The sequence below is a fragment of the Plasmodium brasilianum genome, chromosome 7 (genome assembly GCF_023973825.1).
Source record: "Plasmodium brasilianum strain Bolivian I chromosome 7, whole genome shotgun sequence".
Lineage (NCBI taxonomy): Eukaryota > Apicomplexa > Aconoidasida > Haemosporida > Plasmodiidae > Plasmodium > Plasmodium brasilianum.
The window spans coordinates 1,675,277-1,692,798 of record NC_090120.1 but is presented as its reverse complement, the minus strand read 5'-3'; the positions used below and the strand labels follow the sequence as shown (position 1 = coordinate 1,692,798).

Here is a 17,522-nt window from a genome sequence, read left to right as displayed (position 1 = left end):
TTTCCTTCTATTTTCACCCAAAAACAAATAAAAAAAAAAAAAATAAAGTATGTGCAAATGAGATCAATTAGAGCATAGGTTAATGCTTCTAAAACGTTTTTAAAAGTGGTAGTAAAAAAGAAAGAAGAGAAGAATAACTTCATCAATGCATATAGCGAGCCTTATTTTTTTATGACGAATATGTCAAAAAAAAAAAAAAAAAAAAGAAGAAGAAAAAGAAAAAGAAAAAGAAGAAAAGAACGAAATGAAAGAAAAAAAGGAAAAAAGAAAAAAAAACAAAAAAAAAAAAACAAAATATTAGATATAATGCAGTAAAATACACTATAGTGTAATAAAAAAAAAAAAATGATTCTAAAAAAAAAGAATTTTTCACCAATTAACACAATAACAGTTGCACTCCTTAGTCCTTAAATTCGATGTGCGGATTTTCATACGTTCCCAAATGCTTTATTTCCTGTTCACTTATCTGAAATTAAAAGAAAATACAAAAAAAAAATCATCTACCTTTTATTCGGGTTTTATTTTGTATTCTTTCCTTTTTCTGCATTACTACATTTCTATATTTCTGTATTTCTCTTCTTTTTTTTTTTTTTTTTTTATCCTTTTTTAAAGTATATAGTTTCATACCATCTTATACTGGTTTTGAAAAAATTTCCTCAGCATAAGAAGAAGTTTAGCCATAGCATAAATAGTCAAGCAAGACGCCCCGAATATAACTACACTTTTCACAATATTGCCTCTATAAAATAATTTACAAAATACATTAAGTGCAAGAAGTAAGTTTACAAACTGAGACTGGAAGAATGTTTTTAACGGGTATGTTTTACTTTTGTACTAGCTGTATTGTCTTTATATTTCGTATGATAATATCTTTGTGGGAGTTGAACAAGGGATCAAAAAGGAATCTGCGCGGTGTAGGAGGGAATTACACAAGCACCTAGGTATACATTCATTTACCCACACATATAAACACAGGTATGTACACATGTACATGCATATATACGTATATATACAAGCATACATTTGCGCACATATATATAAACAAATGCAGCTCCACTTTATGGGTATAATTATGCACGTTCCGTCTACTCATGTTCGAAATTTACTTTTTGTTAAAAATTGTTCTGAATCCAGGGAAAAGGTTGGGCATACTAAAGTCTGTTAAAGACACATATGCGTAAACAGGTTAGTATATATATATATATATATATGCACACATACATGCGTCCATACGTGCATACATACATATACATGATAGAAAAAAGGAAATAGTTCAAACACTGTTTATGTGCACATTCTTTGACAGAGTGGTTGTAAAAAATCGAAAAAAATTATATTCACCCCTAAATAAGGAAATAGCCAACCTATCCCTCTGTTCCTGATAACCCTGGAAATTTTTTTTAAACAAATTTTTACCTGCATTTAAAAAGTGCAACGAGGTTGGAAGTGTGATATACACACATATACACAAAAAAAAAAAAAAAAAAAAAAAAATATATATATATATGTACATATATGAATTATGTACGTTTTCTTTACCCGGATGAACGTAATACATCCTATTAGCTACTCGCAAATTGTTTAATAAGAAATATTTCTCATAGTTACGTAAAAATGTAATTTGTAAATTTATCAACTTGTGCTTGTATCTCCTATTTTTTGAATACGCGTGGGTAAAATATATAAAAGACATAAATTGAAAAATCAATTTCAAGAATATCATTTTATGCAAGAAGGTTCATACTTCATATAAAAAGGGAAAAGGTCAACCAAAAAAATAAAATAAATAAAACCAAATGAAATAAAATAAAAATAGACGAAATAAAATAAAAGTATACGAAATAAAATAAAAGTATACGAAATAAAATAAAAATAGATGAAATAAAATAAAAATAGATGAAATAAAATAAATCTTAATAATAAAAAATAAATCTTAATAGTATAAAATAAATCTTAATAGTATAAAATAAATCTTAATAGTATAAAATAAATCTTAATAGTATAAAATAAAAGTATGATAAATAAAAATAAATTATATAAATAAAAATAAATTATATAAATAAAAATAAATTATATAAATAAAAATAAATTATATAAATTAAAATAAATTATATAAATTAAAATCAAAGAATAACTCGGAATAGCTGAGTATATACGTAGGAGTAAAACTAGCCATAATTACACAAAATATGCATAATATGCAAAATAGGCAAAACAATTCAATATTATGCAGAACGAACAAAAGCAGAAAAAATAAAAAGGGAGCGTCGCCAACACTGAAATACACATGGAGATATAAGATGAAATAAAATGAACGTTTATTTTTTTTTTTAAAGCATAAGTCAGAATTATTTTGTAAATAGTTTGTTCACTAGAAAAAAAAAAAAAAAAAAGTAGAAGAAGAATTAAATGTTAATAATAATTAAAAATTAGAGCTTAACAAGCAGTGTGTACGTATAAGCAACATTGACAATAAATATGTTGAACACAATTTTTTCATTTTCCCCTTAAATACTTTATACAAAATTTCCCCGTAAAAACAAGTATTGACACATTGCCATTTTGTCAGTCAAAAAACTTTTAGGAGTATTACAATTCGTTTAAGAGGAATGCTTATCTTCACAAAAACAAAAAAAAAAAAAAAAAAAAAGATGATATAATATTTCCGTACAGCGTGATATTACTTGAAATCAGCTAAGATAAGAAAAAGTGGAGTGAGTTACTATTCGACGGGATTGGCCATATTGTTATTTTGTTCTACTTAAACCTTTCGAGAACTATATATTTTTCGACCTTATATTTATGTTTTGTACCTGCTTAGTAATGTGGTACGTTTAACAAAAAAAAAAAAAAAAAAAAAAAAAAATTATATATATATATATATATATATATATCTATATATACATATTAAACGTTTCATATTTTTAGCAGATTCCTTTTATTTATCATATAATTGCGGCTTTTTTTCCTCTTAAAAATCAACCAAGAGAATAAGAAGTATATTTTCCTGGGTTTGTTAATTTTGTGAACATACACAATTATGTGTAAATGTTAAATTTAGTGCAGTTAATACCTTAAGATATTTTATTCGTTATTCGCAAAAATGGAAAAATAGGGTACATGCACACGCATATTTGTATGTGTACGTATGTATGTATGTGCATATACGTATGTATGTATGTGCATATACGTATGTATGTATGTGCATGTACGTATGTATGTATGTGCATGTACGTATGTATGTATGCATGTATGTAAGACCCGCCTGTACACGTGTTGCACGTAATAAAATGAAAATATTGGGGAATTACGTTCAGAAAAAGTTTACAAGGACGAAACATAGGTTAGGTGTGATTGATCGAAGATACAAATTATTTTCAAGTGGTATTCCATTGCTCTTGTTGATGTCTCTAACCATTAGCATTGGTACATTCTTAATAGATCTACAATATAAAATTAGAAATAAGCGAGAGGAAAACATAAATATAAGAGAAATTAAACTGATAGAAGAAAAGAACAAATTAATGAAAATATTAAAAGACTACGACTGTAATAATTATGAAAATATCCCTATCAAGAGAGAATAATAAGGGGTATACGCACATTGTACATATATATGTATGTAACGAATTCGCGTAATAGTAATAATTTTCTTGACGGAACAAGTCTAATTTTTTATATATTTTTTTTTTTTTACCGTTTTGCTCATTTGATATTATTAAAGTATACAATGTTTGCAGTATTAATCATTTTTAGTCAAAAAATGTTAAGTTATTATTTATGTTAAACTATCAAATTATGCTAATTTGTACAGTTATATTTTCAATAAAGGGGATGTAAATGGGAAATTGCTTTCTTTTCCTTTATTTAATTTTTCTTTTTTTATTTATTTCTTATCATCTCAGTTGTACATATTTCACGTTATCTCATACGTTTTATTCGTTTTTATTTTATTCGTTTTTGTTTTATTCGTTGTTGTTTTATTCGTTTTTATTTTATTCGTTTTTGTTTTATTCGTTGTTGTTTTATTCGTTGTTGTTTTATTCGTTTTTGTTTTATTCGTTTTTGTTTTATTCGTTTTACTTAATCTATTTTTACTTTTCCTTTTTTGTCAAAAAGATTACAACGTAAAATGAGAGAAACGATATAAGGAACTATCCTTAATTCGCATTTTTGTTTTACTTTTTTATGACCTTTTTAGTGAGCTTTTTTATTTTTTTTTTACTTACCCCCCCCCTTTTTGAAGAATGAAAATTAATAATTTAAATATTTGCGTTCAGGTAAAATGCATATCATTCTGCTCGTCCAATTTTGTTGCTTCCAAACTGTCAGAACAAAACAAATATAAAAGAATAAATATGGGAGAAAAATTTTTAGATGCTGATGAAGATGTGGATGCGGATACTCCAGATAATGCGTCTGTTGTTAACGATGATGAGTATGATAGTAATAAAAAGGAAGAAATAAAATTAAAAAATCTGATTGGAAATGTGTACATTGGTAAAGTGTTAAACGTCGGAGGAAATGTCGATGATAATACAATAAGAGGAAAAAATATTATTGGAATATTTACACTCAATAGTAAAATTAATAAGGATAAAATTATGGTGCCATATCATGATATTATTGAATACCCATGTAATGATATAAATAATGATTATTTATTATGTGCTGTATTTCGCTCATTTTATGAATCATACATATGTTTAAGTTTTATAAAATGTTATAACAAATTAAATTATATAGCCATATTTGTTGATGATATTTTAAAAGTCCTTCCATTTTTAAAAATTTTACTGATAGAAAAATTCTATATAATATTAATATTTTTATCAAGTAAAAATGATATTCAAAATAAAATTAAGAATAAATTACACGAATTTCACATTACCGATGAATTTATAAAAGAACGTATTTTTATATTAAGTTCAGATATGAATATACCTGAACATGTTCATAATATAACAAGTAGACTTGGAGTAAAAACGATTTTTGTTTATCCAAATATAAAAATTGATATTAATATTTTGAAGAAGAATATATTTACAATTAGTGCTTTAAACGCTCATATAATATTTACCACTTCATTTGATTATTTAAGTCCTCATGAATGTAAGTTATTATATGAAAAAGGTATTACCATACACTTTTTCAATATTAATAACTATATATATTATGATTATTTTAAAATGGTAGATGCTTTCAATTATGTTTTATTGTCAATTTTAAACAAAGATATTGATGTACCCACAGTCTCTATAAGCAAAAAATATTTTTCCCGTATGGAGGAAATACTTTCATGTAATCCCTACAGTGCTAGTTATAGCATTTACATTAACAGAACTGTCGATTTTCTTGTAGATGGAGTGATCCCTAAATAATTTGTTGTGTGAAGTGCGTTTAGAAGGTAGTCATCTTTAAGTGCATTTACGTCATTGTCGACGTGTGTATGTGTGTGTGCGTGTATGTATATATATATATATATATATATATATATAATACGTACTTGTGTGCACAAATGCGTGTAATTTTTTTTAATCGGAAGACGATGATATGAGTGTACTCAAATGGGACATTCTCCTCTCCTCATAATGCTTGATCTGTTCAAGTTTATTTCTCCAATTTTTTTCATTTTAAGGTATTTTTAACGTGCCCACGGAATGTTTAATGTGTATATATGTATGTATACATATATACGTACGTATATATATACATATTATGCAAATACTTATTGTGAAAAATTTTTTTACATTATGAAAAAAGAACTATGTCGTATTATTTTTGGTTGACGTATACAGTAAATTAAAAAAAAAGGCAAACTGGAAACGAAAATTTCCGAAAATGAAAATACCTAACAACAGTACTGTGAAGGTAAAGACAAGAAGTATGCAATTTTCAGCAATTTATTTTTATATTAAGGGACTATTTACTTATTTTACTTTTTATTCAAATAGTTGGTGCTATGAAATGCTGTCAGAAATGTTGATACAAATTGTAATTTTGTTAACCGCTACTTCACTACTATTTAGAAGGAAAAAAAGGAAATAAGGAAAAAAAAAAAAAAAAAAAAAAAAATCTATATTACCATTGCTTAATAGAATTTCTTTTGTTTAAAAAGAATATTTTACAAAGTAAAAACTGTTCATCGTCTTTTTCGTTCTCCAAAATATTGTTCTCATAAATATTAATATTTTTATTTCTATAAATCTGGAAATGCAAAGAGTATGCAAAGTATTTGTTTTTTTCAAATATGTATAGCACGAAATAAAAAAAATAAATAAAATATAATACAATAAAATATAATACAATAAAATATAATACAATAAAATATAATACAATAAAATATAATACAATATAATATAATACAATAAAATATAATACAATAAAATATAATACAATAAAATATAATACAATATAATATAATAAAATATAATATAATAAAATATAATATAATAGTAACAAACAAAATATCCAGTACACACGTTTTGTAGGATAAGGTTACACTTTATTTTCATTTTTTTCGTAACAAAATTTAAGAAAGACATGTATGAACAGTACAGAAAAAAAAAAATGAATAGGCAATAAGAAAAAAAAAAAAAAAAAAAAAAGAAGGAATAGCTAAATTGGAAATGTTTGAATATCTGTTAGATATGTATTCTAATGTGTTGAGTTTTTGTTAGAAAAACCATCACACACACACACTATTGATTTGTTCTGAATTAATGTGTCATATGAAACATTATTTTACTGGTAATATGTATGCTAATGCTTTTTTTTTATTTTTATTTATTTTTTTATTTTTATACGTAAAAGGTAGGATTTCTATAAAATATTATTAGTACATCATACGTTGTAGCTATATTTTATGAACATGTAAGGATTTTTTTTTTTTTTTTTTTCTGTTCGTTAAATGCTATAAAGTGCGGAATAATTACATTTAAAAAAAAAAAAAAAATATTAACAAGCAAGGAATCATTTCTTATTGGCTGATAAAATTCTTATATTGTAGAATAAAAATTTCAAGAAAGGATATATAGAGCTTATTTTTAATTTTGTTGTTTTGTGCTTGCTTGTACATGTAATAGAACAAAAAAGAAAGGAAAAAAAAAAAAATATATATTTACATATAAATATATATATATATATTAATATATATATATATATATATATATATATATATATTTGTACGTTTAAGGTAAACATGCACATGGTCTTACTTCCTCTTTACACTTATGAAAAATAAAAAATATAAAATTTTCACTGTCGTTTTAAGAAGTGCAATTTCGTTATTCCTGTTTGTTGCATTAACCTGTTTCTGTTCTTTAAAAAAAATATTGTTATCGTTTCTTCTTTTATTGTTTCATCTTTAAATGACATTTTACCGTTGTTATAACTGTGAAAAAGGATCATCACAGTTAAAGTTTATTTTGTTTCAATTTTAAACTTTGGGGGAATTATTTATTAATTTCTTGGTAGCTTTACCTACTTGCAATTTAAATAGTAGAAACATTTATGTATATGTGTGTATATATACTTCCCTTTTTTTTTTTTTTAAAGTTCTATTGCCGTCTAATATTTTACACGCCTCTTTTTCGTCCTTCATAAAAATAAACATATATATATATATATATATATATTTATATATGTATATGTGCATGTATGTATATTTAGCTTCTCCCCTGTGAATAGCATATTTTAATTATTTGCCGTTGCATCATTTAATAAAATGGGACAAGCAGCATCAAAAGAGGATGAAATGGAGAAGCAAAGCATTTACGCTAGTTACCCTGGGCTTGAACAACAACTAGATATGGTTTTCGCATGCCATGATATTCATAAGCAAGGGAAATTACCTTACAAAACAATAGAAATGATACTAAGGCATTTCTTAATGCAGTGTGGTTTTATGGAATATGTTTGCAGATTTGTTGACGAAAATGGTATATATATATGTATATATATCTTTTGAAAAAGTGTTCACTCCTTTCTTCAGTTCTGCTTAACGTATGCATGTGTTTGTATATGTACTGTACATTCGTTACGTGTATATATTTCCCGAGGTGCACTTCCATAAACATACAAACGTTGCAAATAAATTCTACAAATTGAAAAATGGAAAATAAAATATGCAAGTGGATAATACATATAATTATATACAGACATGTTAATGAACACGTTTGTGTGGGAACATATTGCCAATGATAAGTCATTTAACCTATTTAGTCTTTTTTTTTTTTTTATTTTAAAAATAATTTTTCTGCTCCGCTTTTAACCAATTACATTTTTTTAATGTGTGCTATGTGAAGTGAGCTCCTACTTTTTGCTCCCATTTTTTGTTCCCATTTTTCTTATGCCTATTTCGTATCTCGCTGCTATACCTTAAAGTTTTATTTCCGTTCCAATTGTTTTTGCTTTATCAGGTAAACTGGACTTGAAACATATTGAAAATTATTTAACTAGTAAAAAGTTAATGTACAAGTTGAAATGCTGCGGAGATAGTATGCTTACTGTAGAAGAAATGAAAGACTTAGTTATTACTTTTTTAAAGAAAATTTCAGATACGTATGTAGATGATCAATCTAAATGGATGGAAAAGATGAAATCTTCACAAGAGGAACAAGGGAAAGCTTTAGAAGAAGCAATGAGTGAATATGAAAAAAATATTTTGTTCAACCACGCTATAAAGGAACAACAACTTTTACAGAATAATAAAAAATTAGATGAATGGAATGAAACTATCGAAAATGCTTATGAAGTACAACAAGAAGTGTTACGACAATTTGAAGCTAGAAAAAGGGAAAAAATGAATATATCATCCGAAAAAAACAAAGACTTGCTAATAGCTAAAGATTATATTGAAAAAATAAAAGAAGCAGCTACGGATAATAGATATGATAACTCGAAATGTTTTGTTTATCCAGCTTCATCTGCTCCTTGTGGTGCATGCACTTCTGCAGGAGCTATTATGCCACACAGAAGATATAAAGAGCCTAGGCACAAAAAGCAGTATTCTATATGCATATAATGTTCAAACATATATATATATATATAATATATGTGTACATATGCTCTTTATGCTTTGTCTCTAACTGGTAGTTTTTAGAGCTGTACTCGAGGAGGAAGAAAAACAAAGAAAAAAAAAAAAGAAGAAAAAAAAGAAGAAAAAAAAAAGAAGAAAAAAAAAGAAGAAAAAAAAAAGAAGAAAAAAAAGAAGAAAAAAAAAGAAGAAAAATAAAAAGAAAAAATTCTATATAGTAAGGCACACTGATCAGTAATGATCCGAACAGTGCTATACTCATATAATGTACACACAATTGTGAAAATAATGGATAAATAGCTACCAATAGAACCACAATGTACTTGTCCTATAATCCTTTTGTTTTATACCATTTTATTTTCAAAAATAAAGCAAAATATAAACTAAAATAGTAAGAATTGAGCTGTCTAACTGTCAACTTATGACGCACATATTTGTGCAAGATGGAGGAAGCGAACAGTGGAATTGATAATAAGTTGTTATCTGTGAGAGGCCCTAAATGCGCTATAATTGACAACTACGCGTGCGAACACGTGTTCTCGCATTTGGGCGTATGCTTATGTGTGTGTTTATGTGCATGCGTATATGTGTACATTTTTTTCCTTTTTGTTTCTCTTTACCCACTTTTCCGCCTTAAGAATCATTACATACATATGCAATACGTTTATGGTTTTGTTATTCATATTCGTTTTCTCTAGTTTTGCTGATTAAGCCTTTCCTTTCTTCCATTCTATTCCTTTTTTTTTTTTTTTTTTTTTTTTATATCATGTCTATTTTACCCATTGTGTAATAAAAACAACAACAGTGTTCATAAAATATAAACGATTTTTCGTTAGTAACACATGCTAAATGTTTTAGTCCAACTATGATATTCTTGAAATTATTTCCTTTGGTTTTCATTTTAGTTTTTGTATTATCTTTCGCTTCGATTTATTTTTCTTTGTTTCTTTTCTTTTTTAAAAAAAAGTGTACCTTTGTAGAAATATAGCTACATTAAAAAATAAAATTAACTTAGAAATACTCCATTTTTTTCCGCTATAATATTAAAGCAATGATGTTACTTCTTTGATATTCATAATGTATCTATATTATGTACATGTGGACACTAATTTATAATATTAATCTGATAAATGTGTCCTTGCATATTTAGTCATTTTTACTTTATTTTATTATTTTTTTTTTTATTTACTCCTTTTTGAAGCATAATTACTAATTTTGCAAAATTTTTCTGTTCCTTTTAGGAATTTCTATGGACTTTGAACATACCTAATAACCGTCATTACATATTTCGTAAAAAAAATGAATATAAATTAAAATAAATTAAAGTAGAATAAAATATATACAATAGTAATGATGATACAAGAAAGTTTAGTATAGCATTCTTAAGTAGTTTTTAGATAAAGGTAATATTTTGGGGGGAGCTAAACTTTTGATTATGCTTGGAATGTAGAGAAGACTTTTATTTATTTATTTTTTATTTTATTTTTAGTTTATTTTATTTTATTTTATTTTTATTTTAGTTTATTTTATATTTAGTTTATTTTATATTTAGTTTATTTTATATTTAGTTTATTTTATTTTTATTTTATTTTATTTCATTTTTATTTTATTTTTAAAATAAATTACACCTCTTTCAAGCAAAATGAAATATATTTTGTAATTATGCTTAAGAATATTATTTGTATTTTCATTTTTTTTTTGTTTCTAACAAGTGATGCTTATACTTGGGATGGCAGTACACTAGGTCCCTTCCCTCTGCAATAATAACTTATGTCTTCTTTTTCTTTTTTTTTCCCTTTCATCGATATATACATATAAATATGTGTATATGTGTAATACGTATAAATATGTGTATATGTGCAATATGTATAAATATGTGTATATGTGCAATACGTATAAATATGTGTATATGTGTAATACATATAAATATGTGTATATGTGTATATGTGGAATACGTATAAATATGTGTATTATATGTATATATGCGTATATATACTCATATATGTACATATATAACATTGTCCGCTTTGCGCTTCTCCCGTTTCATGATTGCCTTAACAAGTCAGGTAATTTACATTTAAAAAAGAAAAAAAAAAAAAAAATGAATAAAAATGAGCTAATAAAAATTGCGTCTAAAATTAAGGAAGAAGAGTTACAGGAATTGAATGAGTGGTTAAACAGCTTTGCATTGTCAAGAAAAATAAAAAATGTTCATCGAGATTTCTCAGATGGTGTATTAATGGCTGAACTAGTAAATATATGTTTACCTAAATTTGTTGAGTTGCATAATTATAGTAAAGCTAATTCGATCAATCAAAAAAAATATAACTGGAATACTTTAAATGAGAAAGTATTTAAAAGGCTAGGATTTAAAATTGACAAAAAAAATGTAGAAGAAATTGTTAATTGTAAATATATGGGGGTAGAGAAAGTTCTAAACACTTTTAAAAATCAACTACAGAAATTTCAAAATGAAACAAAAGAAGAGGAAAATTTAAAAGCCCTCAATGATGATACCGAAAAGGCATTTGGTCAGAGTGAAGGTGCGCGCGCAGATCAAAATCAGGATCAGCTGAATAATATGGTACATAAAAATGTACATATGTGTGTGTATGTATATAAATGCATGTGTATGTATATAAATGCTTATGTATGTATATGCATGTAAGTATGCTTGTATGTATATAATCCCACTAGACTCTTTTGTTGTTCGAGCAGTAAAAAAAGAGAGGAAAAAAAAAAAAATTAATTTTGTTCTACATTAGAACAAGCCATGTTTTCCCTCACTACGTTACTTGGGGAGTTGTTTCTTTCGCTGTATTATTCCTTTTCTTATTTTGCAGAATTCAGATATTTTAAACAATGATGAAATTATTAAAATATTAAAAGATAAAATTTTTAATTTGGAAAAGCTTCTAAAAATTAAAGTAAGACATAAGGAACATTAAATGAAAAAAAAAAAAAAAAAAAAAAAAAGGAGAAAGAACATACACGCATTTGCGATTGTATGCGAGTATGTATGCAAGTATGTTTGTATGTATGTCTATATATATATTTAAAGTGGTACAACACTGGTTAGTATATGAAAAGGACAATTTCACGTGTGTATGTAAATACATATATAGTGACTGAGGAATAGCGTACAATTTTCGTACGAAAATATATATCATTAAATATATATGCTTACTCTGTACACGTGAATGTACATATGCATATATATGTGCATGCATGTACTTGTTCTTATTATGTACATATGCGTATACATGCTCTGTGGTTCTGTGCAAACACCAAAAAAAAAAAAAAAAAAAAAAAAAATAGCTCTTATTTGATTGCACACTGTTTATGTAAAGAGAAACATACTTAAATCTTCTGTGAAGCCACTATTTGTATGGATTTTATAATTTTCCTAATTTCCAATAAATTTAAAAATAAATTTTTTTTTTAATTTTATAGGACAATAAGATTGACATTTTGAATAGAAAAATTGACGCCTTAAGCAGAACGACAAAAAATTATTTCTGAGATTTGCACTTAAAGCGGGAATATATATATGTACTCATGTATATATATATGTACTCATGTATATATATATGTACTCATGTATATATATATGTACTCATGTATATATATATGTACTCATGTATATATATATGTACGCATGTATATATATATGTACGCATGTATATATATATATGTATGTACATACATGTATATATTTACTTATATACACATTATGAGTCTTTGGAGAATTTTTTTTTTCTTTTCCCAAATTAAAAAGCTCTTTTGAGCGCATTTTTTTGACAATCTTTTTACAAAAATCTGCAATTTGAAATTTGCAATTTGAAATTTACGTTTTAAAATTTACGTTTTAAAATTTACGTTTTAAAATTTGCGTTTTAAAATTTGCGTTTTAAAATTTTCATATTTGTAATTTTTTTTTTTTTTTTTTTTCACAAGTACTTTTATATATTGTCACATGGCACAGCCACATCAAAGCAGCTCATCACACACAACCTTTGTAAACGATTTAACATCGTCCTTTTCCTCTTTTAGTTCAAATTATACTTCCATTTCCTCCTCCTCTTGCTCATTTATTTTTTTTGTAAGATATACAAATTCTTTATTAAGTCCGCGCTAATTTCCTGATATGGATCTCTTATTTCTGGAAAATAAACAGAAAAATGATAAAATGATAAAATGATGAAATGATAAAATGATGAAATGATAAAATGATGAAATGATAAAATGATGAAATGATAAAATGATTGAACAAGTGAACAAATGGACAAATGGACAAACGAACGAACGAACGAACAAACGATTGAATGGTGACAGAGTGAAACGACAAAGTGAAGCAACGTGAGGACATATTGCGTAAAGCGAGTTGGTCATGCATTCTCAGTGGTTTATATATTTTGGCATATGCACACATTTTTATGAACATGTAAGGGAGTTTTTTCCCATCTTGTATACTACCAATTTAAGCGTTCATATATTACATATTTTTTCACAATTTTTTCCCACTATTTTTTTTATATATTTTTTTTTTTCCTTTTTTCCTTTTTTCCTTTTTTCCTTTTTTTTGCCGCCTCTTACTCATATATGATATGGACAGTCTGTAGTGCACGTAGCAGTCGTCATTCTCATTTTTCGGTACTAAGTGCTCATTCTTTCTAAGGAAAATTTTAAAGTTGTGTCCACTGGGAAAATCTATCATGGGTTTATATGTTAAGTTAAAATGTTCATTGGTAAGAAATGGTTTATTAAAGTATGTTCCTACACCTAAACAAACTCGAACATCATTATCTTCAATATCTTTTCTTGTAATATTTTCATTGGTTAGTGCATCTCTTTTTAAATTATGAACATATGAATTATGAACATATACAGTCATTTCTTTTCTTGTCAATAATATTGCACTCTCCGGAATTAAAGAATTATCTATAACTTTAGATGCTTTAGCTTTTACATTTTTCAATATAACTTTATTAAAATGCTCCACTTTACAACGTCCAAAGCATTCCGGTATGTGTATATCATCCATTAACAAATAGTCTAATGTACTCTCAGTAAGAAATAGTCTTACCAGTTTTTTCTTATGAGTATTGTCTATGTTACCTATCAAATAATATGGCTGCTTTAATACATAGACTTTCTTTTCTAAGAAATCGCCTGGTTGGATTATATGAATTGGATCCGTATGATGATTTTTGTAATAGTCTAGTTTGCACTTATAATATGCACTTTTTATTTTATCAGGTATGTCTACACGATTCTCTTCTTGGTCATCTCTTAATGATATAAATAAACTTTGCATCTTTTCTTGGCAGAAGGCTTCTGAATGTACCAGGGGGGAGTAGTAGTCTATCAGTCCCATCTGTGATATATCTCCTGCGGGGTTACAAGCGGGGGAGGGGCACACAAACATGTGTATGTGTGTGTGTACGTGTGTGTGTACATGCATGTGTATGTGTGTGTGTACGTGTACGTGTACGTGCATGTGTATGTGTGTGTGTACGTGCGTGTGTCAGGGGAAGAACTACCACAATACGCGGTTACAAAACATACGAATGTGCAAACAAAATCAAAGGAGGAGCTAGTTTCACGCATACCTGAAAAATATTCTACATCCTTCACTCGCACCTTTCTCTTAAAAACGAAATGCAAGTTTTTCCAAATTTCGGAAAAGAAATTACTCAGGTAAGTCCCTGTGCCCAAGTTACCTGAACAGGAAAGAAGGATCCGCAAGAAAAAGTAAACATTTGTGCGGTATATATGTTAGCGGTAAATAGAAGTATTTATGGAGTGGTATGTAGATATTGGAATGTATATAAATGCAATACAGGAAGGGCATCCTCCTATTCTCCCAAATAGACAGACAAAACGATACGAAGAGAAGGAGAAAAGGCATTACTCGAGACATGCATCCAAAGGAGCTTGAAATTCTCGTAGCTATTGAACCAATAACACTGATGACTTTCTATTATTTTTGTTGTTTCTTCTGCACTTAGTGGACTAAATGTTCTCATCGCATTATATTGCTTTTTTTCATATAACTTTTTATTCTTTAAAAATTTTTCAAAATCTTTCTTTACATTTTCTGATAGTACTTTCTTTGTATAAAAAAATTCGTAAACATCCATAGCATCACTAACTCTAAATCGAACAAATTTTTTTTTTAGAATAATTGATTCAAGTAATGTAGCAGCTTGTCTACCTAACTTAAAACAATGATATGTCTTTAACATTTCTGGAGCTACAGATAACTTATAAAAATTCTGTAATGTTATGTTTTCTACATCTATGGAAGTATACATTAACTTCTGTATCTTGCAAGTTAAAATAAATGATTGTGCTAATTTTTCTAATATAATTGGATTCCATTTATTAATACTTAAAGTAATGTTAATAAAATTGTCCAGGTTTTTTGGGTCCAGTCCATAAAACTTTACGTCACATGAGTCCTTGATCCTTTCTATTACTTTCTCCTGCACCGTTTTACCTACAGAATGGGGGGGGGGAAGATGGTTGGTATTGATAAGTAGTGGAGTGTGTTGACAAGACGTGGAGTATGTTAATGATTAGCAATTTTTAACTCGCTGTTAGCAGTTCGCTATAGGATTTAAGGTAAAAAAAAAAAAAAAAAAAATAAAGTAATAAAAGCAATAGAGTAACAAAGGAAAAGAAAGAAAAAAAAGAAAAAAAAAATAAGAAGGTGAGGGGGGGGGGGAGATCAGTGGGGCAAACACCCCTTAATGAGAATTTGCCCATTTCCATCCCCCAATTTAGTGTATAGCCTAGACTAGTTACAAATTCGAGATTTTACCTCCGTTAAAAACACAGGCAATCATCATTTTTTTGTACAAACTCACATCGTCGTCATAGTAGACGGACTTCTTGCTTTCCTTTCCCCACAACACGATACTCGTTAGGCTTAACATCTTAATGTACTCTTCAATGTGCGTATGCGGAAAATCATTTTCATCCTTATTTATTTGTATGAATTTAGTAAGCATTTTGCATCTTGTCTTTAAAAGGTTGTAATCTCCACTGTCGAATGTCCCTATGAGGGGTAGTGACTGCTTCATAAAGAAGTGTTCCTTCGGCTGGTACCTCGAGATATCTATGTGCGATTCGATGTAGTACACTGCAGGGAGCAGTTGACACATATGGTTTTATATTTATGTGCAAGGGAGGAATGCGCAAGAAAGGCAAGTGCAAGAAAGGCAAGTGCAAGAAAGGCAAGTGCAAGTACGGAGGGGAACATATCAACAAATACAATGACTAATATGACAGCTAATGCTTAATGTAACGCTACGTCAAACGAATTACAGGATGGACATAGTTCTTTTTTTTCTTTTCTTTCTTTTCTTTCTTTTCTTTCTTTCTTTTCTTTCTTTTTTTTTTTTTTTTTTTTTTTTGGCTTACCCAAGGCTAGCATATACGCGGCAAAAACCAAACGTGGTCCCTTCGAATATATATCAGGATTTTTACCAATAATATTCATTAATGTAAAGTAAGCATATTTAGATTTATCTTTTAACTTCTTTTTTAAAGGAGCATTTGTAACTACATTCATGTTTATAGCTAATTCATTAAACAACTGATAAGCAAGACTATAAACATTAGGGAAACTTAAGTATAAGTTATCGTTATATTCAAATTTAAAAACTTCATATTTTTCATTACTATAAAAATAATAATTATTAGCAATAGAGTCTATATAGTCATAAGTATACATGGTTTTCTTCTTATCGTTTCCTTTGAAACTGTAGAAATCACCACCATAATTGAAGAATTTACTAGATATTGATAGATTCAATTCATATTTAGATTTGTCCATTTGGAGGCATAAATGTATTAGGTCCATCAATTTAGCTATCTGTGTGTCCAGGTACACCAGGGGTTCTGTGAACCTCAGGATGAAGTTCCTGCTGACTGTGCATGCGGCGAATAAATGTTGGGAAATGCCAGAAAAATGGATAAAAATGAAAAATAGGAAAAGATGCAAAGTGATAAAACAAGGGGAGAATAACTCAGCAGAGAACACGAAATTCAAAATGCAGTTCAAATGGGGTGAGTTCAAATGGGGTGAGTTCAAATGGGGTGAGTTCAAATGGGGTGAGTTCAAATGGGGTGAGTTCAAATGGGGTGAGTTCAAATGGGGTGAGTTCAAATGGGGTGAGTTCAAATGGGGTGAGTTCAAATGGGGTGAGTTCAAATGGGGTGAGGTGAGTTCAAATGGGGTGAGTTCAAATGAGGTGAGTTCAAATGAGGTGAGTTCAAATGAGGTGAGTTCAAATGAGGTGAGTTCAAATGAGGTGAGTTCAAATGAGGTGAGTTCAAATGAGGTGAGTTCAAATGGACGTACAAAGGGTCGTAAGTAACTACATTGAACTAGTGGCGACAGAACACACACACATACTCTCTGCATACAGGATAAAACAAAACATCAAATAGTCCAATTATGCACATTGTTTGCAGC

General features: G+C 27.7%; 6 protein-coding genes across 6 annotated transcripts; 4 read left to right on the top strand and 2 right to left on the bottom strand.

Moving 5' to 3' along the window:
- Positions 1-400: 400 nt before the first annotated feature.
- On the bottom strand, positions 401-1,723 carry MKS88_002087 (uncharacterized protein; the record flags this gene model as incomplete). The annotated part of the gene is made up of 5 exons (XM_067215069.1): positions 401-466; positions 628-739; positions 828-905; positions 1,365-1,416; positions 1,540-1,723. 5 exons carry the CDS (start codon positions 1,721-1,723, stop codon positions 401-403), a joined length of 492 nt encoding a protein of 163 aa, XP_067074383.1.
- Positions 1,724-4,247: 2,524 nt separating this feature from the next.
- On the top strand, positions 4,248-5,381 carry MKS88_002086 (uncharacterized protein; the record flags this gene model as incomplete). Its single annotated transcript, XM_067215067.1, has 1 exon — positions 4,248-5,381. The coding sequence occupies one exon, from the start codon at positions 4,248-4,250 to the stop codon at positions 5,379-5,381; it is 1,134 nt and encodes a 377-aa protein (XP_067074382.1).
- A 2,345-nt stretch (positions 5,382-7,726) lies between these two features.
- On the top strand, positions 7,727-9,025 carry MKS88_002085 (G2 protein; the record flags this gene model as incomplete). The annotated part of the gene is made up of 2 exons (XM_067215066.1): positions 7,727-7,940; positions 8,421-9,025. 2 exons carry the CDS (start codon positions 7,727-7,729, stop codon positions 9,023-9,025), a joined length of 819 nt encoding a protein of 272 aa, XP_067074381.1.
- A 2,113-nt stretch (positions 9,026-11,138) lies between these two features.
- On the top strand, positions 11,139-12,559 carry MKS88_002084 (CH domain-containing protein; the record flags this gene model as incomplete). The annotated part of the gene is made up of 3 exons (XM_067215065.1): positions 11,139-11,621; positions 11,881-11,964; positions 12,491-12,559. The coding sequence occupies 3 exons, from the start codon at positions 11,139-11,141 to the stop codon at positions 12,557-12,559; spliced, it is 636 nt and encodes a 211-aa protein (XP_067074380.1).
- Positions 12,560-13,128: 569 nt separating this feature from the next.
- On the bottom strand, positions 13,129-16,880 carry MKS88_002083 (high molecular weight rhoptry protein 2; the record flags this gene model as incomplete). Its single annotated transcript, XM_067215064.1, has 6 exons — positions 13,129-13,199; positions 13,634-14,428; positions 14,650-14,760; positions 14,952-15,539; positions 15,864-16,184; positions 16,466-16,880. 6 exons carry the CDS (start codon positions 16,878-16,880, stop codon positions 13,129-13,131), a joined length of 2,301 nt encoding a protein of 766 aa, XP_067074379.1.
- A 79-nt stretch (positions 16,881-16,959) lies between these two features.
- On the top strand, positions 16,960-17,424 carry MKS88_002082 (uncharacterized protein; the record flags this gene model as incomplete). The annotated part of the gene is made up of 1 exon (XM_067215063.1): positions 16,960-17,424. The coding sequence occupies one exon, from the start codon at positions 16,960-16,962 to the stop codon at positions 17,422-17,424; it is 465 nt and encodes a 154-aa protein (XP_067074378.1).
- Positions 17,425-17,522: the final 98 nt, after the last annotated feature.